At 35.4% G+C, this 25,278-nt stretch overlaps 1 protein-coding gene across 3 annotated transcripts in view; it reads left to right on the plus strand.

Annotated features, from left to right (window-relative positions):
- Nucleotides 1-24,949, plus strand: part of Vcan (versican) — a 90,544-nt gene extending 65,595 nt beyond the window's left edge. For all 3 annotated transcript variants that reach the window (XM_026394558.2, XM_077800491.1, XM_026394559.2), the window contains 5 exons: nt 533-691; nt 1,879-1,961; nt 17,606-17,750; nt 22,504-22,686; nt 22,830-24,949. In XM_026394558.2, the coding sequence (XP_026250343.2) occupies nt 533-691; nt 1,879-1,961; nt 17,606-17,750; nt 22,504-22,686; nt 22,830-22,957 (698 nt within the window). In that variant the 3' untranslated portion in view covers nt 22,958-24,949. The remainder of the gene's footprint in view (nt 1-532; nt 692-1,878; nt 1,962-17,605; nt 17,751-22,503; nt 22,687-22,829) is intronic.
- Nucleotides 24,950-25,278: the final 329 nt, after the last annotated feature.

Consider the following 25,278-nt stretch of genomic DNA (forward strand, 5'->3'; position numbering starts at 1 on the left):
ATTGATTTTTCTTTTTGCAAATTCCATATGACAAGAGCCTTTTGGCCCCCAAGATACCTCTTTGGGTAGTGGGAAAGACTATTCCCAGAGCCTTGGAAGTTGTTATCCAAATAGAGCGTGCATAATCTTGTTACCCAAAATGCTTATCACTTGAATGATTCTCTTAGGAAAGTCCTGTGGGTAAGGAATTGTCTCCACTGCTTCCCGAGTAAGTCAGCAGACACTTGCAGCCTAGGAGGTTTTGGCTGGCTGCTCTTCCAGTTTTCTCCTCTGTTGAAACTGGCTCTAATCAAGGAAGTTGCAGTTAGATACTGCCTTTTTAGTCCAAAGATGTAAAACCACCCACTTTGCTAGGATCAGTTGGGCTTACTTTATAATGATTTCTTTGTCATCGTGACCAACTTCTATGAATCAGTTACTTCAGGGACATTGCATAGATATTGGCTTGGGTATCCTATCAACACTCTTACTGGGCAGCCAAGTTTGCATGACGTAGGTGAGTTTAATAAGCTCCTGCCTTGTTTCTCTTCAGACACTGAGACGTGTGACTACGGCTGGCATAAATTCCAAGGGCAGTGCTACAAGTACTTCGCCCACCGACGCACGTGGGATGCGGCTGAAAGGGAGTGCCGTCTGCAGGGCGCCCATCTCACCAGCATCCTGTCTCATGAGGAACAAATGTTTGTGAATCGTATGTACCAGATAAACATGAGTTTTCTGAAATTTCACTCTTCTCACCATTTTCTTAGTTTTCTCCATATCCAGCTGAAAAGATGTACCTTCTTCAGTCTCGATTCAGTTTATTAAATTCCTCTGCTGTGAACTGCCTAATCTCACTTATATGACTCTTCCAGTTTGGGAAATATTCAGCTATCCTATGAGGAAGCCATTACTCAGCCTGCCAGAAGTTAATGGGTGAAACAGGCTGTAGGTAGAATCACAAGCAATTATTTTACAATAATTTTTTGATTCATAGAAATGGCTGTTTCTTGCAATTCATTATACTTCTCACCTTAGTTATTTTTATAGTCTCTATTTTGAATATTTGTATGTATTGCCTAAAGTTAAAGTTGCTTTCAATTGTTTTTGTCTTATTAGTTAAGATTGAATTATGAATAACAGCCTAATCCTACCCTTTGTGCATTTGATTCTCATCCAAGTTTCTAATTATTTTAGACCATAGAAAGTGAGCTATATATTAAGAACATGAATAGGTGGAGATTGAAAGCTCATGAAACCTAATACCAGAGCTGTTTAATAGCTTCTTAAACTATAGCAGAAGAGGGCAACTAGATTTTATGTAGCAAATATATAGAACTATTTTTTTCTCATGAAGCACTCTTCAGTGCCCTATTGAACATGTTCCCATGATGTCTGCAATCTTTTTGAAGTTTGATTATTAATTTGTAGTCTGGATAGAGGTCCATTTAACTTCATTGAATTAGTGACTCATCTCATGGTAAAAGAAAATATTTTGAGGATAATTTTTGAGAAATATCTTAACTGTTAAAAATGCTTTGAGAAGAAACATGTGGCTTCCAAAGTGAGGGTAGAATGAATAATATCTGCTATGTTTTATTGGGCCACTGAATTTTTGCCAATTACCTAAATTAACAAAAATAAGTGGAAAATTTCAATCATGAGTAAGAATGGAAAAAGTATTTAATTATAGTAAATGGCTAGGGAAGTTATTGTCTGTGTCTGATATTTTAATGTCTCACAGTGTTTTCAAATTAGCTTTTTGGGTTTTTTTCTATGCACAACTAAATAAAATTACAGCAAGAAGATGCATCATTCAGTATGAAAATAATTTTCTTTGCTATATTTTTATCCATTTATGGGAAAGGTAGTGAGAATGTGTTGTTTCCCATGCCTTAGGTGTGGGCCATGATTATCAGTGGATAGGCCTCAACGATAAGATGTTTGAACACGACTTCCGTTGGACTGACGGCAGTGCACTGGTAAGATTCTAATGAGAAGAACACAATTCTAGAAGCTTGGTGCTGTGTGCTGGTTGCATGTGACAGAGGATGCATTAGATTGGAGACAAGTTCAGTGACTGACTCAAGGTCACTCAGAGACAGGGGAGAGTTACAAAAATGTTTCAAACTAATTGATCCAACATCCATCAGCATTGTCTATGATGACTATGGCTCTCTTTCAAAGAGGATTATAACAAATTTTCATTGAAGGGAAAATTAGATAATCACCATGAGTTTGTGTTTCAGATGACTATCTTTTTTAGCTTCAGAGTAAAAAGGAAAAGAATAAAGACCTATTAAAATGCCGTTTACTCTTACATAATTGCAAAGGAAATTTGCTCTAAAACATGGCTCATTTTTATACAAGTAAATAGATTCCTTTAAGAAAATTGTTGATTTATGATATTGTGAATCCCCTTCCATTCAAACACTGCTAATTTTATATTGATTTTTTTTTCTACTGCTTAAAGAAAAAAGTGGCTTGGAAATGCTGGCCACAACTTTGAGTAAACTGCAGTAGGTTTTTAAATCAGAGACATGAAGCTGTGTTGAATCACTCCTGGTCAATATGGGCCTAATTCTCTAGAAACAGTTTGGGTGTGATTGGTACCTGGTGGTACTCAGTGCTCGCTGTTCACTAGAGTCACCAGGGGAGAATAATTAAAAAGTAGCATCTAGGCCTCAGACAAGATTTAGTTTAGCAAAACTTCCAGTAGCTCTATTTTCTACATGTTCCATGTTGACTTAAAATTCAGATAATGGGATCTACTAGCTTAGATGTCAATGTAAATCGAATTCTATATTTGATAAAAGAGTAAAAATTTAAAATAACGAAGTTCTCTTTGTGTATGAATTGCTTAGGTACTTAAATTTTATTCATACCTTCCACTCTTCTGGGTTTCGTGAGTTTGGCAATTCTACTACAAATGCCAGAGTAACATCTGTGTTTGGAAGTTTTACTCTGTTCAGGGAGCTTCTCTGTACTCTTATGTCCTGTTTGTATCTAGATGTGCACTGAGCTCAATTCTGTCACCTGTTTTGCAGGTAAAGGAAGGAAACTTCAGTCAGGTTGAGCTATATGCCCTGAGTCACAAGGCTATTAAGTGGTGAGGCTGGTGTGTGCACTCAGGCCTGACTCCAAAGCCACAATCTCCTCTGGCTGGTAGTTTTGAGTCACCTAACATAAAGCCTGGCTTGCTCTCTCTGCCATCACTCTGAATGTTAAATCAATACTACTTCTCCCTCAAGTTTATAAGTAGTTTTTTGGTTTAAAAAAAATAGGGAAACTGGCTTGTCTATAAAAGTGTTCCCTGAAAGTTATGGGAGCCACCATTGCAGGATCCATGTCTCCATTTCCCTCTAATTGTCCTAGCTAGAAGGTGTACCTGTATTGGTTGCATCTCTATGTTTTAATTTTCTGTACTTAAGGGATATAATAATGGTCACTTAGATTAATAGTGGTTGGTATTACATGAGTCCTGATATATTAATTTTTTATTGAAGACATCATTTAAATTTTATAATTTAATTTTATAAGTGAACATACAATGGGAAGCACTTTTTCTATACCTTAAAGATAATTAAAATTATTTTTGGAATTTTGTTAATATATATTATTTAGCACTGTCATTGAGCAAGTTTTCCTTCATTGAATATTTGTAGAATAAACTGGATTTGGTGGATAGATAGCCCAGTGGAAAGTGCAGCTCCTTGTGAATTTCCATTTCTATTACAGAAACTGGAATGTCCAAGGCTCAAGTGGCCAGTCCTGCTTGATACTTACTTGTATCTTGCAGATCTGGCTGGGTTCCTGTATGTTGCAGCTTGAGCCTAGAATAACTGCATTTGGTCATTTAGAGTGTTTGAAAAGTCCATCCTTTACTACACACTGACCTGACTGAGCCAAGTCCTGGTTGTTTAATATCTACATTAGTTATTTAGAATGATTGTATGTTTTCATTCTTAGCATAGATTGTATTCCTAGATGTTTACTCTGGTCTCCCCATTAGCAGTTCATCTCTTCAAAGAAGTGGTTCTCTTCCCTGCCTTTTATTTCAGATGGTGTCTAGGATAAGGCCTCATCCCATAGCACAGTAAACTTAATGAGATGGAATATTGGCTACTATCTACAGCTATGTGGGTCTGTAGAATAACTAAGGGATGTTATCTTTCCTGCCAGGTCTGTACTAGTGAGCGTGACTCAATATGTTATTATTCCACATGCCACTGCAAGGTTACTCAACTATTTTTTTTTTCACCTGCGCCCATTAGGTTTCAATGCACACAAATACTGTGAAAAAATAAATTACCATTTCCATGGCCTAGATTGGCTCTGAATTTGGTAAATTAGTAAGCATCACACCTTGGAGAAAGAGAAATATTGATCTTCCTTGGGAATTTTCAAAGGAAGATAACATAGATGATGCTCTCATAGATAACCATACAATATAATGTAGAACCTTGCTCTTAATTATTTCATCCCTTTAACTGAGAACCAAGGATTAAGTGCATGCTAAGAAAAGCCCTAATTTGAAGAAGGCAGCAAACATCATAAACAAGCAAAGTTTATTCAAGAAATGACACAAGTACTTCCAGAAAAAAACTCAGACCTTTGGTTTCTTCTTAATTCACTCTGTGTAAAATAAAAGTGTGCTAAGGAGTGTCCCTTAACTTTGAACATTTGGGAACAGAAAAGACCATCTGCCTAGCAGCCTCTCTCCCTCCCATTTGACTGATCTTGGGCCCACTTTCCTGCTTTTTGAATCCACCCTTTCCTCTGTCCCCCTTCCTTTCTGAGACAGCCTAGGTGTCTCTTAAACCCGTTTGTATTTCTTTCCACAATCACCATCCCCTTAACAGGTTCCATATGTGTGCTGGCCTTTGAGTAAAATAGTTCTCCTTTGTTTCGCTGTTTACTCCAAGTTTCTTGCTTTTGAAAATATCCCTAATAGCTCATCAGGTCTTCTCTGGGGTGAGCAGTATCTGCTTACACTTTGAAATGGTGTTAACTAGACTGAATGCAACATCTATGGACTTTGTTTATGTTTTAGAAAGATTCTTCTCCTCTTCTGTACCCTCTCTCTCTCTCTCCATTTTTTTGTTTGAAAGATTTATTAGACCTTATCCTTGTTGGGTGTTAAAACAGTGCTAAGACAAAAAGAGACTTTGGTATTTACTTTTTACTATCTTTTGGTGTTCCGTTATATGATTCAGGGAAAACAAACAAGTTTATATTAGATATTGGTTTCAATGATTTCTTTTATTAAAATAATTATATTCTACTTCCAATAAGCTTGTGGTATAATTATGTCATATTTAACATGATTATGCTTGATAGCTAGACTAATTCAATTCATGTTTATATTAAATTAGTGATATCGTTTGGCCAAATCATCTAAATTTTCTTTATTCTTCAGATTCTGATTGATTCATTCCATGTTATTGGCTTCTATAATATGATGTTGATATTGTTGATAAAATACCAAATTTTTGTTTTTGTTATATTTTAGGAACCACCTTCATTATTTACTTGAGGTATTTGCCCAATAAATTTCACAAAAGGCTTGAACCTTGTGATTTTTGTTTAAGTTACTTTCTCTTTAACACATTGCAGTTTTCACTTTGTCACTTGGGTTTCCCCTAAGCAGTTATTCTTTAACTTGACTGTTGATCCCTAACAGTGAAACAAACCCAGTGCTTTACTAGAAACCTTTACAAAAAAAACTCCCATTATGCATTTCTTTCATTGGCACCCACATTATTTTCAAAGACGCTAAGTTGAACTGTCCTAGTTAAACACATCTTAAAGATGGAGAACTTTATCCAGCATCTATACTATTAGCTGACTTTGAAGTTGTTTCTTTGACCAGTTCTTAACTGAATGACTCATCTGAAGTGTTTCTCTCAGCTCTGCCTTCAGGTGCCAGTGAAGAACTCTCCCCTGGCTGTGAACTCTTCTTGCTCCCTCCTTATAATTCTTCTTTGTCTTCCCTTTGCTTTTGGTATAAAATTCTAATTATTAGCATGACAGACAGAACCCAGCAACTCTATTTGCCAGCTTCTAAGCTATAGCATCTCAAAACCATCAGTTTCTGGAGTAAGTCATGACCTCTCTTGTGGGGCTTTACACATACTACCCTGGTGCTGAGCCTGTTCTTACCCCCGGTTCTGATTTCATTTCAGAACATACAGAAGCCCTGTGCAGCCAAGAGTCTCCTTCCTCCCAGAGGCCTTCCTACCTGGCATGATCGGAGCTCCTCCTATGTGCTCCATGGCCCTGTCATTCTATTCCCATTGTAGCACAGAGCCCCATGGGATTAACTCCCTGACACTGACCCTTCTGAAGCAGGGGTTAACTTCCATCTCTATTTTTTCCAGAAAATAGTAGATAATTTGCATAGAATAGATACTTTATAAATATTTCTGAGTGAACACATGATAATCAAAAGGCATTCATTGCTCACTGTATCTTTTGAATCCTGAAATAATCACATTAAGTCTTGCAGATGAATCTCTTTGTGACAATTCTTGTTTATCCAAATTACAAACTCTACTTACAGTTGCACAAGTAAGTAAAACCTAATAGATTCTCAAAAATGACAAAAAGAAAAAAAATATATTCCTCAATAACAGAAGTTTATAGGTGAACATAATATCTTGCAACAGGTATTAATCCCAAAGGAAACAAATGTTTCTATTGGAAATGATAACAGTTGTGTCCATGACTGTCCCCTAGGAATACCTTTGTAAAGAACTTCAAAGGTTAAAGATGGAAAGTGTACTTTGGCTTCTGCCATTCCTATATGTCTGAGTGATATCAGGGCAAATTTTCTATGAATCTGTAAGAAAACAACAATTACTTAAAAATTTGAGAGAAAAATTTTTCCCCCCTGAATTAGACACATATTTAATGTCTTTTCTGAAGAAAAACATGATTTAAAAAAAAATCTTTATCATTTATATCCAAATGTAGTGAAATAAGTAAAAGGAAATAACACTCCTAAATATCATCAGCCCATTTGATTTTTTGAACTGCTTGGCCAAGGATGATTTGATTGCTATATGTAAGTGAGAACTTCATTTATTGATCCGCTGTCTGAAGTTTATCATGCTAGCACAGAGGAAGCCAGACATCAAGAAACATTTTGGAATCATTTATATTTCTCTGTCTATGTACTTCCTGGCAAAATAATTGTCAGAGTTTTTTTCCAACTGAAAACCATATCGTGTCCATGGGACAGCACAATTTAGGAGGTAGTGGGAATTCTTAGGTGCCTTAACCACACAACTCTGTGTAATGCTCCTCCTCAACTAGTGGGTTAAAATCATACGGTGGCTCTCAGCTTTTTTTTTTTTTTTTTTTTTTTTTTGTATTAGGGATTGAACCCAGGGATGCTTTGCCACTGGCTCTTTATTTTTTATGTTGACAAAGAGTAACACTAAATTGCTTAGGGCCTCACTAAGTCGCTGAGGCTGGCCTCAAATTTGCTATTCTCCTGTCCAGCCTCCCCAGCCTCTGGGATTTTAGGTGTGTGACAGCTCACCTAGTGATTTCAGAGATTTAAGGCTCTTGCCATCTTACCACTTCTTTTCTTTGACCCCCAAGAATAAAGTTATCATAGGGGTATTCTACATGAGGCCATGGAGAAAGGTCTGTGCTCTCTTCTCTCCTCCTTCCCACCCCAACACCATCAAAGTTCACCTGGATTCCTGTGATTGGCCACTTTAGTGGATTAGACATGTTTACTTCAAAGAAAACTGACTCCTTACATGGCAATGTCCAGAGATTAAAGAGTGAATAAAATCTAGTTCCTTTATAATATGGAGGGACTTTTGGAAGGTTTGATTTTTTTTTCTGTAAAGAAGCCCTAATTTTATTCTTAAATATTAAGCATGCACACACACACACACACACACACACACATATACACACACACACACATTTTCTACATCTTTGCATTTTTTACTCCAGTCATTTCTATTTTGTTAGTGCTCCATGTCTACCCCTCTTAAGCCATTGGCTTCACTTTCTGAGAGGAAGTGTTCTGTCCTCCTCTAATCACTCTCCAGTCTTCTGTTGGGAGAGAACAGAGACTTCCTCCCTTCTGTATTTGACTGAATCTAGTCAGGAATTTCTAGAACAATTCATGGACTCACAGATCCATAAATGTCTTGTTTTCTAGCTGTAGCCAACTCAAGGTGCACCACGGTGGTTATGATGGATAGCCACAAAAGACTGATGAATAGAAAAACTTATTGTACAATTTTTTTTCTTTTGTACTTAAAAGTTCTACATAAAAATATTTCTGGAAGATAACTGAACTTTCTTTTTTCATTTTGATTGGCGTAGTGCATCCTGGCAAGCTTGTATTGCTGGAGTGTGATATGACTTGCCCTCCTCTCCTAGGTGATTAGAGTTGAGGCACAGGAATTGCCAGATAGGTCTGGATCTGACTTTAAATCCAGAGACTTCTTTTCCTCTTTCATGAGACAACACATCATTCTATTAAGCAAACTATTGTGAGACATCACAGCTTTGGAAAAAAAAAAATAGAAACAATAAAGAATAGCCCATAAGCCAGAAAGAGACTCTTACAAGGGACAGAGCAAAGAAGTAAAAAGTCATAGGCCATAAACCATTATTCCTCTTCTGCAGGAATGTATCATTATTACCCTTCTATAAACACAAAAGTTCCTATCCTCCTTCCTCTCCCAGATGTCTTGGACACTGAAAAGAGAATTGGGAGTATTAACTCATTCCGGTGCTTTCTAAGCTTGTTTGCAGGTTTCTGCTTGTTTGAAAGGACTGCACATAGTTTGGCAGAAAATAATGTAAAACAAAAGACTCTCATTAAAAACTTCAGGTTTTTTTTTTGTCTTTTTAAAAAATATTTAAAATGACTTGTTGAGAGTAAATGTTTCCAATACAGAGAAAAGATAAATGTTTGAAGCGATGGATATACTAATTACTCTGATGTGACTATCACATGCTGCATACATGTATTGAAATGCTACTTCATACTCTATGAACCCATATAATTATTGTGGATCATTTGAAAAATAAAAATATATTTTAAAAATTCTACCCCCAGCCCAAACCCTTAAGTTTTCCATTTTCTACCTGAAACTCTCAGGAGACTTCCCATAAAATATTTGCAGATGTGTCAGCTGTGGTGTGGTTTTAGCTCCAAGCCAAATGCCACTTCTTTGTGAACAAGTCACACTGCATTATCAATGTTAATTTAATTATGTTAAACGTCACAGGCTTCATTGTATTAACCTAACAGCCAAGAAAAACATATGCTCTTTCCTCATTCTTTAACATATTTCTAATGAGTGGAAGACTTCCCAGATTCCTTCCAACCCAAGACCACTGAGTTCATAATGAAAAAATCTTACTTGTGCTGCAGTTTAATTTGATTTGAAATCAAGAACTGGTTCTTCTGAATCTGCATGAGAATTACGGAGTCATAGGGTAGTTCTAGAACACAAAACCCCTCTCCACCGAGTTCAGATAGCTAGTGATAGGTTGAACAGCTGGAAAAACAATAATTACCTACACTGGAAAATCATTTCACACTTGACAAGATTATTCTGAAAAAAAGAAAAAAGAAAAAGAAGGAAACTTATCAACACTGCAGTTCCCTCTCAGAGATGTTTTACCAACAGGGTTTTATGAAACTTTAGAATCACACGCAGATGTTTAAATTTAATTGCTACTTAGTCTAAGGAAATGCATAACCATGGGAAAAGCACCCTCCCCCAAGAAATAGTTGAATGAGTTTTGGCACTTTCTCCTCTCTCCTCACATTTGGATCCCTAGCATTTCATGACTGAAGATCCCTGCAAACAGCTGGGTGAAAGGACCCACTGGCACCATTCATTGCGTGGATTAAATGCAAGTTGCTCTGTGGGGCTCTGCCTGGGGCCCCCTGTTTCACAGTGGTCTCACAGTGGGAGTAACTCACATCCCTCTGAAAATGCTGTTGATAATTACTGCTTTGTAAGGCAGTGAGCTCACACTATTACACAAGATTAGTGTTGTACTCAGGAGCAGCCAATTTGTCTCTCCTGCACAGAGGATTTGCCAGCTAGGAAAATAATGGGCATATTGCCACTTTAACAACTATCAGGAGACCCTGAGTTAGTTTTTCTTCCTTTCAGCATATTCACGTTGGTAGAATCCAACTCCAGGATGCAGGCATAGGGTGGTGATATCAAAACAAATGTCCCTTTCTCCTTTAAAACAAAGCTGCTCTTTTATTTTCAGCTGTGGGTCAGAGAATTACCCCGTTCAACTAAAAGACAACAGCAAAACCATAATCTCACTTAAAACATAAATAAATAAGGACCCAGACCAGAGAGCAGGGATCAGAGGAAGGCATCTACCTTGTAGGGAAGTCATTTGCCCTGAACAAGTTAAATAAAGCAAAGTTAAAAACACACCAGGGACTGCAAACAAATGCCCATTGTGCACCAGAGTCACCAAGAAAAAAAAAAAAAAAAAAAAAAAAAAAACACGTCATTTTAAAGTTACCAAATGTTTTAATGTCTGTAATAAGTGGTCCTCATCACCTTTTTTTCAGATGACCATTTGAACTATGATCTGAACGGCTAGGGATAACTCAGAGTAGTTAATTCTAAGTTTGTTACTTAGTGAAAAGCTGATTTCTTAATGTGTGTTTCAAATGGAGACCTCTCCTTTTGGGAAAATGTTTTCCACTTGGAATTAGCTTTTATTCTATGATGGTTATCTGCTCACTCTTGGCATTAGGTGTATTTGGATTTAAGCTGTAGTTCTGAGAATATAGCAATATCACTATGGGTCCCAGGTTAAAAAAAAAAGAGAGAGAGAGAGAGAGAGAGATCACACACATAGAAGTCAGCTTTTAGTACAGGTATCATGTTTTCAGAGCTAATTTAGATAGGTTTTCCCCTAAAATCTTATCTAGGAAACCTTTTGACTGTGTACATAGATGTTTATGATCTGCCTTGTTCTAAGGATTTTAGCTGGATGTTCTAGCCTTGACTTGGCTCCTGGTGAAACCTCAACATTGATATAAACCATCACATTATATTAAACATACAAATTATATTAAACATAAAAGGGAAAAGGATGAACTGACATAGATGAGTGCTTTAGTTAGAATTTCAGATTATAATTACAGTGGCCAGTAATGAATTAGAATGTTGTCATATTGGAAAACCCCATTTAAATGAGGTTTTTTCTTCCAGCAAATGCTTTCACTCATAAAAATGGGAGGACACACCACAGATAATCCTTTGATCTTTTTTGCCACATGGACTTAATAATGATGGTTGTTTGGGGATTTCTAAGTTCCATTTTGTTAGAGGATTTGGTGCCATACTTTTGTAACGGTGGAGATATATCGCCCTCTAGTGGTATTACTATGTTTTGTGTTGCAAAACTTGACATTTCCTGGAGCTCCACCCAGATCTGTGAAGCAATAGTATTTTCTGCAGACTAAGTTCCTCTCAATTTAAATAGTTTGAAATTTCTAGTATTGAGTTTATGATATTGTAAACATAAAAGTGAAATGTGGAACAAGGGGAGTTTTTTTTTCAATTCCCATGTGAAGCTAATATGTGTAGTCACTTGTTTAGCACAATTCTAGCAAATAAGGCAAAGAGCAGGGCTTGTGTTTCCTGAACCTTCACTTTATTCAGGTAATAGAACCCTGCAGAAGGTTTTCCTTGGCTAGTTTCCTTGGCAGATGAATCTAGAAGATGTTTGTGGTTTTCCATGAAATTCTTATTATAAATTGAATTAGCTGGGTTTAGAGGGTAGGCAAAGAGAAGTAAGTGGATTGTTCACAGAAAAAAAAAAATCCAAATTATAGTTTGAAGTTAGTAAATTCTCCTAAAAATCATGACATGTATTGTGTCATAGAAGGGACTCCTGGGACAAGTGTCAATAACAGTTTTTATCAACAGGATATTTGTGATTGTTCATGTTCAGCAAAATCATAATTTTTCCAAAACATAGTCTTTAATTGTCCATTCAAGATAACCTAAATTATAGTAAATTTGAAACAGTACAAGATGACTGCATTGAAGTTGAAAAAATATAGTTATGGTAGGTCCTTGGTAGTTACAGATTCAAGACTTGAAGTTCCATGTATACATGAGGAAGCACAAATTTGAACTGTAATCAGTGTCTGGCTAGTATTTAGGATTGTTGGATCAGCTCTCCAGTTTATATAATGGGCAGCTCAGTTTTGGGGTCGATTCCCGTCTACTCTCCTGACCATTTTGGTTTTTCTCTACTATATTTTTGCCAGGAATTTATCTGCTACATAAGTCTGTGTGAATACGTGGCTTAGCCACGTCTTTCCCTAATGCCAAGAATACTGGCAGTGTATATATGAGATGTGTGCATGTGTGTGTTCATGCTCACATGTGTTCCTGAGAGGGAGATGTAAATCACAAACTTACGACTCCCAAGGAGATGAAATTTAACTTTAGATGTCTACAACAATTCTGTTTTCTTTTTTATTTATATTGTGCCATTTAGGAACTAGCAGAGAAACGACACCAAGAGATTCTAAACAGAGTATGTGATTCTTTAGGAAAAGCAGTGATCATTGATTTTCTTTGCAGTTATTTGGCTAAGTTAAATTAACTCAATGAAAAAAAATATGAAATGGGTTGAGTATTTTGAAGAAGCATTCATTATTGCTTAAGTTTTGATAAAACAGTTGCTTTTAGAACTTCTTAGTCTTAAGATGTTGATAAAAAGGGATTTAAAAGCAAGATTCTCTAATGTTCTAGAAATTCTTGGACCTTGTGCCCTCAAGGTTTTCCTTTTAAAAATAATTCTTTAAAACTCTTGGTGTGTAAAAAAAAACATTGCTTTGGGGTATTGCAAAAGTGAGCCATTCCATGCTGCAAGAACCTTTCTTGCACCAGCCCATCATCTTCTCTACCCAATAATTCATAGATTTCTTCACAGTTACATACTTCTATATCTATCACCTAAAGACTAGCTGAGGTGTGCTGTTTCAGCCGTAATTAATACTAGATGACCTTGTTTTCTTTCAAACAATTATCAAAACTGAACCTGAGGAAACTCTTTTTTTAAAGGAAAGTAGGTGGGGAGCTCCTGGTTTAATTCTAAATCTTGTGTATATTCTGAACACATGCTAGACCAACCATAGCAGAAAGTCAGTTCCCCATCACTACATAAGGAAAAGGTGAATTAGTTATATCCCATTTATCAGTTTGTTTCGCCCATAATGTAATGCTAGTTTTATCTGCTGAAATTTTACAGCCATTGATCATGTCCATGTAGTGTGTCTTTAAGAGAGAGATCACCTGGTATCTCTGAATGACCTTTAGGACCTTCTCCACACTATATCATCAACCAGAGACTCACCTTGAACTTCTCTGACCCTCCTCCACTCTATGTCATGAAACAGGGACTCACCTTGAACTGACGTGACCCTGTCTAAATTTAGAAGATTATCCATAGCTTTCGAAAGCAGAGACTTCTCCCAGGAAACACTACCCCTCACCTCCTGCCCCCAGTATGATGACTGAATCAATTGGGAAAATTACGGAGACTGGAAAGGAGAAGTAGCTCTCCACCTACTATGAGAAAACCAGTGCATTCACAAAGGTGTGAAGTCACTCTCAGGGTGAGGGATGTTGCCTGGGAAGCTGTGCCTGCTGCCAAAGACCTTCCTTTATGTTAATGTGAGAGAGGAGTAAATTTTTTTTTTACAAGGAAGGTTATTTGGAATGAAAAACCAGTACTTATATTTTGGTAGAGTGATGAATAACTTCAGTCTTGCTGTGAGTTTTTTTTTTTTTTTCTTTCAGTGTTAGAATTGGTTTTCAATTCACACTCTGGTTGGTGGAGACAGTTTTCTTGTGAGAGAACCAAGAACCATACTTACGAACTGTTGGATTGTGCCCAGGGTTTTTTGAATCATTTTATTATTTTGGCAGCTGATTTACTTGAATCCAACTTGGGGGAGAAAGAGAAAACAATAACTGAAAAATGACTGAATTCAATTTAATTGAAATGGTTTTCTTTTTTTTTTTTGACATTTTTCTTTTTTACATTCATGGAGAGCTCATTATTTAATTAGAACTTAAAAATAAAGCAATTTAATAATATTATTATTTCATAATAGATATGAAATAATTATCTTATAATAAAATGCAAGAAAAGTTTACATGTGAGCTGGCTTCCCTCCATGTTGACCCTTTGAATTTTATGTCATGATTTTCTCTGCCAGCAGAAGAGAATGAAAGTACAATGTAATTTTAGGGTTCTTTTCCTGGCAATCTAATTCTTGTGGTCTAATTCTTATCCATGGGGAGGTAACAAGAGGTAAGGGTTTGGAGTGGGAAACATGAGTACCTGAGGCACTGATATGCTAGGCATGACTGGCATTTGTTTATATCAAAGGTGTTAAAATGAATTTCCCCAACCCATGCTGGCTTTTTAGAATAATTCCTTTTGCGCCCAACCAGGCCAGAAGTGGGTCAGTTAAGAACAGATTGCCCAAGTTGTTTGCTCATAATTCTATATGAGGAGAGAAAAAAAAAATCCAGGTGGGAGGTGGTAAGTTTCTCTCTGCCAAAAATCTATATCCATATGTAAGAAAGAGGCACTGTATATGAAAAGAGGACCTGTTATATTCCACTCAGAATTGATTTCCTGAGGAGGGATTTCTTCCTAACATTGAACTGAAAGAAAGGAAATATGTTTTGGAACCTGAAGTCATATTTATTTATTTATTTTTATAATCTTTCTCCCTGTAAGTAACGTTAAATAAGGCTATAAAAGAATTAAGGAGGAAACAAAGAAAGTTGTTCAGAAAACTAGCGTTTCCTTTGCTAAGTCAGTTTGGCAATAATATGGAGCAAAATCAAAGCATCCTAGCCAAAATAAATGTGCACAATGGAGCACTCAGATATGAGGTAATACTGTGACATGCCTGTGGGTGTCAGACATTCTTATAAAAACCATACCGCTAAAATTTGGTCCTGCACCATTAAGCCACAGCTCTGCCAAGTAACAACAGGAACACACGTTTTAAATCATTACTACAAGCCAAATGTAATTCTCACCAAAGACAATTAAATTTTTTACCAGAGGTCTGGGCAACTTAAACCCCAAGAATCACTTAAGTAGCATAGAATTTGAATTTCATTTCCCTTTGAAAATGAGACTGATATTGTTCAGATCAGGAGGGAATGTCAGTTGAAAATACATGGCAAAAATTTAGCTAGAAAATCTGAGTGTTTTTTGAAAACATTTTAGAACATTTTATAATGATCACTTTTTACTGATATAAAATAATTTATGCTCACTCTGAAAGAACTTAGAAAATTTGCAAAAATGCATTGAATAAAATATTTTCTTACAGTCTCATTAGGATAAAGCTTTCTAAGATTTTAATGTATTTCCCTTTAGTCTTACACACACACACACACACACACACACACACACACACACACACACGGAAAGAAAGAGAGCGAGAGGGAGAGTGAGAGAGAGAGAGAGAGAGAGAGAGAGAGAGAGAGAGAGAGAGAGAGAGAGAGGGAGAGAGAGAAATATCTGAGAGTATGTGTAAAATTTGTATCATTACATATCTTAATTTAATACTACTTTTACTCTTTCTTATTTCCTTAAATATTCTTTAAATACAAAATATTTAATGGCTATATAGTATTCCTTTTATCTGGCTATACCATAATTTGTTGTTCTTCATGCCTCAGATTATTTTTTAGATAAAATCTTAGAAGTAGAATTACAAGGTCCAAGGACAGGAAGATTTTAAGTCTATTGATACATGTCACCACCTATTTTGCAGAAAGGCTTAACCTGTGCTGCTTTTTCTCACCTGCAATTTGCTAGCAGCAAGCAATATCTTTGATTAGAGTAGGTGTAAGTAATGTCCTTTATGGTTTGTTATTTCTAAATATCAAGCTGCTTATTAAATATCATCAGTTAGTGCCTGATGTAGTTCCTGTGGCACCGAGGATCCAGTAGTAAACAAAAGAAACCAAATCCTTTCCACAGTGATCATATATTTTACTAGAGGAAATTCAATAAATAGTAAAAGTTAGGAAGAAGATGGGCAATGTGGGTGGGTTAAAGAATGTTTTACACATATTATTGGGTGGTTGGAAAATTCCACCTTTGAAAATAGGAGGTTGGAAGTTTTCCACCTTTGAAGACGTTTACTGGTTTCGTTTAAGAGGTCAAATTAGAAAGTAAGTTAGAAACTATTGGGCTGTGAAATTCAAATTAAATATTTGGAAAACTCTGGAATTCTTGATCATGGAAAATTTTAAATATATGTTTTAATTAATTTAATAAATTCTTACTCTTTTGGGTTTTTAAAAACAATTTATCCTGCTTTAATTCATCTGCTAAAAACAACAAGCAACAAGCAGAACCTGACATTTATACCTCTGTTTATTTGCTTATCTATGAAAGTGAAGTTTCAAATTAAAAAAAAAAAAAAGAGGCTTGGTATGTAGAGTGTGAGGGATGACAAGGGAAAGGAAGTAAGCAAAGAAAAATAGAGAAATAATTAGAAACCCAGTTCAGAGCCAAGGTCAGTTCCTGGTTGCAGGGAAACCTGCCAGTCAGAGTGCTTTGCTGAGCATGGTCCTCTGAGCATCCTTCCCGGGGCCATCTGGGGGAGGACTCTGTGGTACCATTCATATTACTAGACTAGGATTTAAATTCATCTCTTTCAGGATTAGGTTTTCCCGAGAGAAATAAAAACGCCCTCCATCAGTGTTTTGGCAAAAAAGCAACTTCATTAAGCTTCCCTTCATTCTCTGCAATTTTATTATTCTTCAAAGACTCTCTCTCTCTCTCTCTCTCTCTCTCTCTCTCTCTCTCTCTCTCTCTCTCTTCTTCTCATGACTGGAATCTCTAGTCTCCTATCTTAATTTTGGCTTGATTGAGGAGGTCTTTAAAGCTAAGCAAAGTGATCCAAAGAGATGTAGAGGTTTTCAAATTTTTGTCTTTTCACAGATTATTTTATGGAAAATCTAGGTGTTTATCATATGTAAAACTTTTAAAACCACTTCTTTTCTGAGAAGAAAAAATACAGTCTTTTTGTAGTATAGTAATTACATTTGAGTTTATAGCTAGGTAAATAAATGCTTTTGGGGGGGAGGATTCTAATGTCCCAAGTATTAAATATAATAAGGAAATATTTGGTAGGGAAAACAGAGCAAATAGCCAAATAAAGTACTTTGGAAAATAAAAAGTAAAATGGGTCTGACATTTTATGCATTTTAAAGAATATAAAAAATAACCACGATACTGTTAGGTACCAGTAGGAGTTCAATGATAATAATACAATACAATTTCTTAAATTGACAGTGGACTATGTACTTAGAAATCTTGACCAAATTTCCTCAAAGATATCTCACCGCCAAAAAATAAATATTTGTTAAACAAACACCATGAGACACATATATTTTCTACTTTGAGTTTGAAAGTCTTCATCATGGAAATTATTTCGGCTATGTGGTTCCACAAAAATTGTTGAGTCCATCTGTTTAGATTGATTATCATTTTGACCATCAAATAGTTATTCTTCTTTTTTCAATTTTTTTTTTTACAGCAATATGAAAATTGGAGACCCAACCAGCCAGATAGCTTCTTTTCTGCTGGAGAAGACTGTGTTGTGATCATTTGGCATGAGAATGGTCAATGGAATGATGTTCCCTGCAATTACCATCTCACTTATACCTGCAAGAAAGGAACAGGTAACAATTACCCCGTTAATATTCTGTAATCTGCATTTCAGTGATCAACAGAAATCAGGAAGAATACAAACTGGATATGTGTTGTCACTTCTTATTGCACTAGAAGAGTCAGTGACCTCTTTCAAAAAAGTTAAAGTTTGTTTTCAGTACTGTTCTCACCTCAGATTTCACTTGCTTAACATACCAGTGTGGATTTATATAGAAAAATTTCCAGGTAGTATCTTTAAGAAGTACACCTGCTAGCCCAAGGACTTAAGATCTCGTTATTTTAATGAAGAGAAAATATTTTTTAAAAAAGTGTCAAGAGTTAAAAATTTGAAAATATTATAAAATATTCTGGATTTTTGGCACTCATAAAATAAGAAGATGTGGTATTAATATCTCATGTTCAAGTTTGTCAGTAGAGGGAGGTAGAGGGAGCTGAGAGCCACCACCCTCCCTTGGTAAGAGCTTGGTCTCCAGCTCATTGCAGTCTTCATTCAGTCTTTTCCTTATTTTTCTAATTGTTTGATCTCTGTAGGCATTATAGTTTTTAAATCATTCCCTTAGAATATTTATCTTATGCTTATAAACCATGAAACAAAAAAATGCCATCCTTGCCTCTTTAATTAAATACTTTGAAGATGAGACAAAATAAAGATATTTATAATGAAAGATTCATACTAAGAATTGCTTGGTTAACATTAAACAGAAAAAAAAATTTATCAAGAAAGCTAATTTGTAAACATGTGTTTATTACTGGTTGATATGTTTGAATTTCTAAAGTATGCTATATAGTCCTCTTCCCTAAACACATTGAAATTTCATAAAAATTTTAAATACTATTTTTTGTGATAGTATTAAAATATGATTATCTGGTCCAGAGGCTAAGATTTTTACCTACCTCTGGTAAGGGTAAATGGTTCAAATGCAAAATGTGAAACCCATTTGATTCATCTTCAAATATAAAAATAATAAAATTGAAAATACACATTGTATAAATATTTTAAGCAAGACTTAAAAACACCAATCTTAGACTCTAGTAGAAGAGAAGAAAGATACTTGGCTTTAACAGTGGCTGTTCTGCTGCTCAGTCTCAATATCCTGGCTCCATAAGAAGCTTTTCTGACCTGCCTCCTACTCCAGCACTTCTGTGGTGGAACTTGTACAAACAGCAAAGCAAGTATTTGCTGTTTTATTTTTTCCTGTGTAAGAAGTTTCTACTAAACAATTTGTCTCTATCCATATGTCATGTTTGCCTTCTTAGGTCTTCCAGTAGCCCCTGGAGTCATGCTTTCTATTTATGGCCTGAACATCCTTGTATTTCCTATAGCAGGGCTTCTCAACAGCAGTTCATCTGAATTTGAGCCAGATCGTTCTTAATGGTGGGAGGCTGTGCGGTATGTTGGAAAATGGTTAACATCATTCCTGCCTTCCATATTCTGAATGCCAGAGACACCCTCTACACTTCACATCTCCTCTGTATAGTGGCAGCCAAAAATGTCTCTAGACATTGCCAAGTGTTTCTGGGAAGGGGGAGAGTGTTGAGGGAGAGGGCAAAAATGGCTGGAGAACTCCTGCCCTCCAGCCAAAAAAGGCACACACACAAAATGATGTTTTTACTCTTTACATTTTCCAGTGGGAAATGAGTTTGATAAAGTGATGGCTCTATTTTATTGAAGGAAGAAACACTTATTATTTTATCTCCCCACTGTCTGATTTTTATTTACATACAATTGTGTTTTTTTCCTAATCAATGCCCAGAGGAGTTTTATAAATGTTTATAGACTTTTGTAAAACAGTCTTTTCTCCTTTCAGGTACTTTAAATGCCTTTAAGTCTAAGTCAACCTTAGTAGTTATAATTTTAATTAATTCTTAAATATGTGTAAAGAGGGTTATAATATGTAAGAAAGACATTTTTTTTCAAAGAAGAATGCTTCATGCACACCATGCAAGCATCTTTGGAGTACCTTTGGTGTCCTTCTAATTCCATTCATTTACTCTCCAATTCCCCCTCCTGAGACAGTGAATCAATTCCTTGGCACATGCTTGTATCCCTAAACGACAAATTGTTTATAGTTTTGTCAATGTTTGAACTTTATATAAGCAAAATCCTACTGTGTATTTTCTCTACCTTGCCTTTCTCATTGTGCAGCATTGTGTTTGTGAAGCTTATCTATGTTGATGCATGTAACTGATATTTCCTTTGTTTGTGCTGCTGTGGACCATTTCATTATGTCCATGTATTTTATTCATCAGTTCTCCCATCAGTGGACATTTGGGTTATAGTTGGTGTTTATGGTAACATCATAGCAATGTTTCTATGAACATCTGTAAACTTGTTCTTGGTAGATTTTTGTTAAGTTTCTATCAGGTATATTTCCAGAAGTGAAGTTGCTGACTCATAGGATACATGTTATCATCAAATTTACTAGAAAATACCAAATTATTTACCAAAGGAGTTGTGCCAATTCACACTCCCAGCAGCTCTGTGTAAGAGGTCTTGTCACTCCATATCTTCGCCAACATTTGGTATTATTGGACTTGGAAATTTTTGCCAATATGGTGGGTATAAAACAATACCTCTGTGATTTAATTTAACATTTCTTCAATACTTCTCCCTGGATATCTTTTCAAAAACTTGTAGGTTATATATCGCTCGCTCTTATTTGGTAAAGTTTCTGTTTGTGTCTTTTGCTTAGTTTTTATATTTTTGCTGATCTTCTACATATTAATTTGTAGTTATTTTTAAAGTCTTATCACTAATAACTGACAATTATATATATTACAAACTTCTCCCAGTTTGTAACTTGTCTTTGACCTTATTTTATGGCTTCTTTTCTTTTTTTGGAAGTAGGGATTGAACCCAGGGATGCTCCACCACTGAACTACATCCCCAGCCTTTTTAGTTTTTATTTTGAGACAGGGTCTCATTAAGTTGCTTAGGGATTTGCTAAATTGCTGAGGTTGGCCTTGAACTTGTGATCCTCCTGCCTCAGCCTCCAGAATTGCTGGGATTATGGGTATATACCACTGTAACTGTCTCTTAGGGCATTTTTTGATGGACAGAATTCTTAATTTTGTCAAATACTCCTTTATGGTTTAAAGCTTTTTGTGTCTAAAAGAATCTATACCTACCCTAAAGTCATAAAGATATTCTAATATTATTTTTGAAATATTTTATAGTTTTATCTTTTATATTTATATACTTAAACCACCTGGAATTGATTTTTTTCATATATTCTCTGAGGTAAGGGACTAAATATATTTTTCCATATGAATTCCAACTGCCCAAGTTTTAAAACTACCCTTTCCCCTTCTCTACACTGTTGTTTCTATAAAATATCAAGACATCTGTGTGTGGATCTATTTCTAGTCTGTATTCCTGTCCTTGCCAATATCATACTTGCTGAATTATTTTAGCTTTTTAAATAATCTTCACATAGTAATAGTTTTAGAAGAAATCATTCAATTCTTTTCTTCCAATAATAAAAAAAACTTCTAATTCACCAGCATAGCACAGAATCACATATAATGAATGATCTGATTGATCATTTTAATCTTGGACCACTTGGATCTCATTCTCTCTGATGCTTGCTAGTATCTGAAGTCTCATATGGGCTTTTCACATTAAAACAGAAGCAGTACACAGGTATCCAGATTGGAATCAAGCAAAACTAAATTAGAGAAACTAAACATTTACTTCAAACCCAAATTTGTCATTGCAAATTTAGACAGCCTTCTGAATATGCAAATAAGTCTAATAATTATAAACTTTTAATATAAGGTAATAAGGTTCTTGGTAGCCACACTCTCACTGAAGATTTGCATTATTCCTGAGACAAGTGAAATATTCTTATGGATCTGTGGTGTCAGAATTCCTCAACTATGGATAAGAAATGCCAGTTAAGGAGAATTATATTTAAGCTGTTACATTTCTATTAAAGAAATAATGCAGCAAAACAATAAATTTGTAGCAATTTTAAAAGTATCATTTAAATAAATATGCTAATATGGAATAGATATATAGGTTAATACAAATTTAATTGGATCATTTTTTCCATTTCTTGAATTTTGAAATAGGAATTTTTATTTCTACTTTTTGAATTATTTCTATTTATGGCTAAGTTTTTTTGATGATTAGAATTTTTCATTTTAATTTAAAATGATAAATAAGTATTTCTAGCTTTGCCCTTATTGACTCTTCTCGAGAGTTTAAAATTATATTTGTAATTATAAAACTGAGGCATGATTACTACTTGTAATTTCAACCTGTTTCAAAACAGAATAGAAAAGAGCAAACAAACGTAAGTGGAGTGTATTCCCCATTTTAAAACTATAGTGTTATTATACATTGTACATTTTCTCAGGAAGTGATAATAAATAGCTAATTGTTATGAAGTTATTATTATCCCAAGCAAGGGTGGGTAATAAATAAAAATTGTGGGATGGTGTTGAGGACAGGTGCTTTGTAATTTGGAATTTTTCAGAAAAGTGGCCATGCCAAATGAATGTATGATTACTTAGTTTTATGGTTCTTTAATAAAATGTGATTCAAGTTAACTTAATCTGAGATTCAAACTAGGCCCAGAGACTCAAATTAATTTTTATCTTGAACAATTTTTAATTTTGATTCTAGATGATTGCCTTTTATGAAGGTGTCTGGTTTGGTGCTATAAGAGAAAGAGGAAAAGAAAGAGAGAGTGAGTGTGAGATCCACACTCATTGAAATACTTAGATTATTTGGAAATAACCAAATTTACTTTTCCTTAGTTGCTTGCGGCCAGCCCCCTGTTGTAGAAAATGCCAAGACTTTTGGAAAGATGAAACCTCGTTATGAAATCAACTCCTTGATTAGATATCACTGCAAAGATGGTTTCATTCAACGCCACCTTCCAACCATCCGATGCCTAGGAAATGGAAAATGGGCTATGCCTAAAATTACCTGCATGAACCGTAAGTGGTCCTTTAGAAAGAATGGACAACCGTGCTATAACCACTTCTAGATCCTCATTTTTCGGCTGTGGTATGGATAGTTTAGGGTATGGAGCAAGTAATATTGTTGTGTTTTCTTTCTTTCTTTCTTTTCTTCCATGTAGCATCTGCATACCAAAGGACTTATTCTAAGAAATATTTTAAAAATTCCTCATCAGCAAAGGACAATTCAGTAAATACATCAAAACATGATCATCGTTGGAGCCGGAGGTGGCAGGAGTCCAGGCGCTGATCCCTAAAATGGCGAATATGTGTTTTCATCATTTCAGCCAAAGTCCTAACTTCCTGTGCCTTTCCTATCACCTCGAGAAGTATTATCAGTTGGTTTGGATTTTTGGACCACATTCCAGTCATTTGGGGTTGCTGTGCTCCCAAAACATTTTAAGTGAAAGTATTGGCATTTAAAAAGAAAGCAAACACAATGAAAGTAAATGAGGGCAGAAAGTGAGCGTTTCCAGCCTATCCGATTTCTTTAGTTTTCTATTTGTCTCGGTGCAGACCATTTCATCACGTCCACCAGCCTACTGTACTATTTAAAACACTCAATTTTAGCACCAGTGGCCATGTAAATAAGATGATTTAATGTTGATTTTAATCCTGTATATAAAATAAAAAAAAAATCACACTGAGTTCTGGCATATTTAATGATGATTATGGAGACTTTACAGGTCTTTAATCATTGGTTTGGCTGCTTATATGTAGTTTGTTTAGGCTGGAAATGGTTTCACTTGCTCTTTGACTGACAGCAAGACTGAGGATAGCTTTTCCTGGGCAACTAGCAAACAAAACCTTGGACCGCACTGCACCCATCTCACTCAGAGGTGCCGTTTGCCTCCGAGTGATGCTAAAACCTGGCTAACGGGATCCTGATGGAACTAAGGACTCCACTGTGGACCTCTTCTTTGCTGCATCCCTTTTCCTTCACTCACAAGAAAGGCCTGAACAGAGGACTTTTCTATGACCAGGAGCATTTTTTTTTTTTTAGGGGTCAAAGTGCTAATTATTAACTCAACCAGGTCTACTTTTTAATGGCTTTCATAACACTAACTCTGGTAAGGTTACAGATTCAAGGCATTTCACATGGATAGAGACTGAGGGCTCTGGAGGGTGGGGGATTGTTAAAACCACACACATGCAGAAAAAAAAGAGAAATTTTGTATATATAACCATTTTAATCTTTTATAAAGTTTTGAATGTTCATGTATGAATGCTGCAGCTGTGAAGCATACATAAATAAATGAAGTAAGCCATACTGATTTAATTTATTCGATGTTATTTTCCCCAAGACCTGAAAATTGGTGTAGTATGCTAGTTACTTTTCAGTGTTAGCCTTTATACTTTGCTCACACAGTTTGGAACATATAATAGAGGTACTTTGTCCCTGATTAAATAATGTGATGGATAGAATGCATCGAGTGTTTACTATGAAAAGAGTGGAAAAGTGTATGGCTTTCAGCAAGTGGTGTTTGCCCATGTCCTGAGTGTTTTTGTAGAGATAGTGTGGGCATTTCTTCCCATCAGGTGGAGTGTATATGTGGAAATTTCTCCTGTCTCTTCCCACTCCATTTTCTCCTTCCTATTTGAATAAAGTGACTGCTGAAGATGACTTTGAATCCTTATCCACTTAATTTAATGTGTGAAGAAAAACTGTAATGGGAAGAAGGCATTTACAACTCTTTCCCTAATTTCAGTTACAGCAACATTAAGAAGGGTAGACGACAAATAAAATGCAAATAGGAATGACACATGTCTGAGGAGATAGGCATGTGTAACCTGATTTAAATATTACACAATGTATACAGGAATTGAATGATCACATGATATCCCATAAGTATGTAACCCTTTAATGTTTTTATGTATCAGTATAAAAAATTTAATTTAAATTTTTAAAAAAGGGAAAGAAAACTTAGAATAACAGCAGATGGGAGTTAACCCAACATTGATTGTTTTTCATCAAAACTCTTTGGCTTAGAAAGAATGACTATAGCTCACAATCATACAAGGTGTCTTTAAGCAAGTTCCCTTGGTTCCTGCATTAAATGTAACCCACCCTTAGATGTTCTAGAGCACAGAAAAACATGGTGTTGACCTATTAGGTTTTTGTTTTTTTCTTTTTTCATTACAATGCACATAATACTTTCTTGTATTTATATTATAACGTGTATAGTGTAAAATGTGAATGACTTTTTTGTGAATGAAAATCTAAAATCTTTGTAACTTTTTATATCTGCTTTTGTTTCACCAAAGAAACCTAAAATCCTTCTTTTACTATACTGTGACTTGTCTGGTTATTTATAACTTTAAATCCCGATGTGCACCAACATTTTTATATTATGGTTCCATCATAGAGAAGCAGCTTCTGACTTGGATGAAATGGTTTATGTCTATAAAATGATGATTATATGTGTACTTGCAAAAATTCAGTAATTCTGGTAGTGTTTTTATATACATACTATGCATTAATCTCAAACACAAAAGAAATATGCAATAGGAAAAGTAAAGCTCACATTAGAGACTGCTTCCTATGAACCAGGCCAGGTGTTTTGCATACAT

The sequence above is a fragment of the Urocitellus parryii genome, chromosome 1 (genome assembly GCF_045843805.1).
Source record: "Urocitellus parryii isolate mUroPar1 chromosome 1, mUroPar1.hap1, whole genome shotgun sequence".
NCBI classification, from domain to species: Eukaryota; Metazoa; Chordata; class Mammalia; order Rodentia; family Sciuridae; genus Urocitellus; species Urocitellus parryii.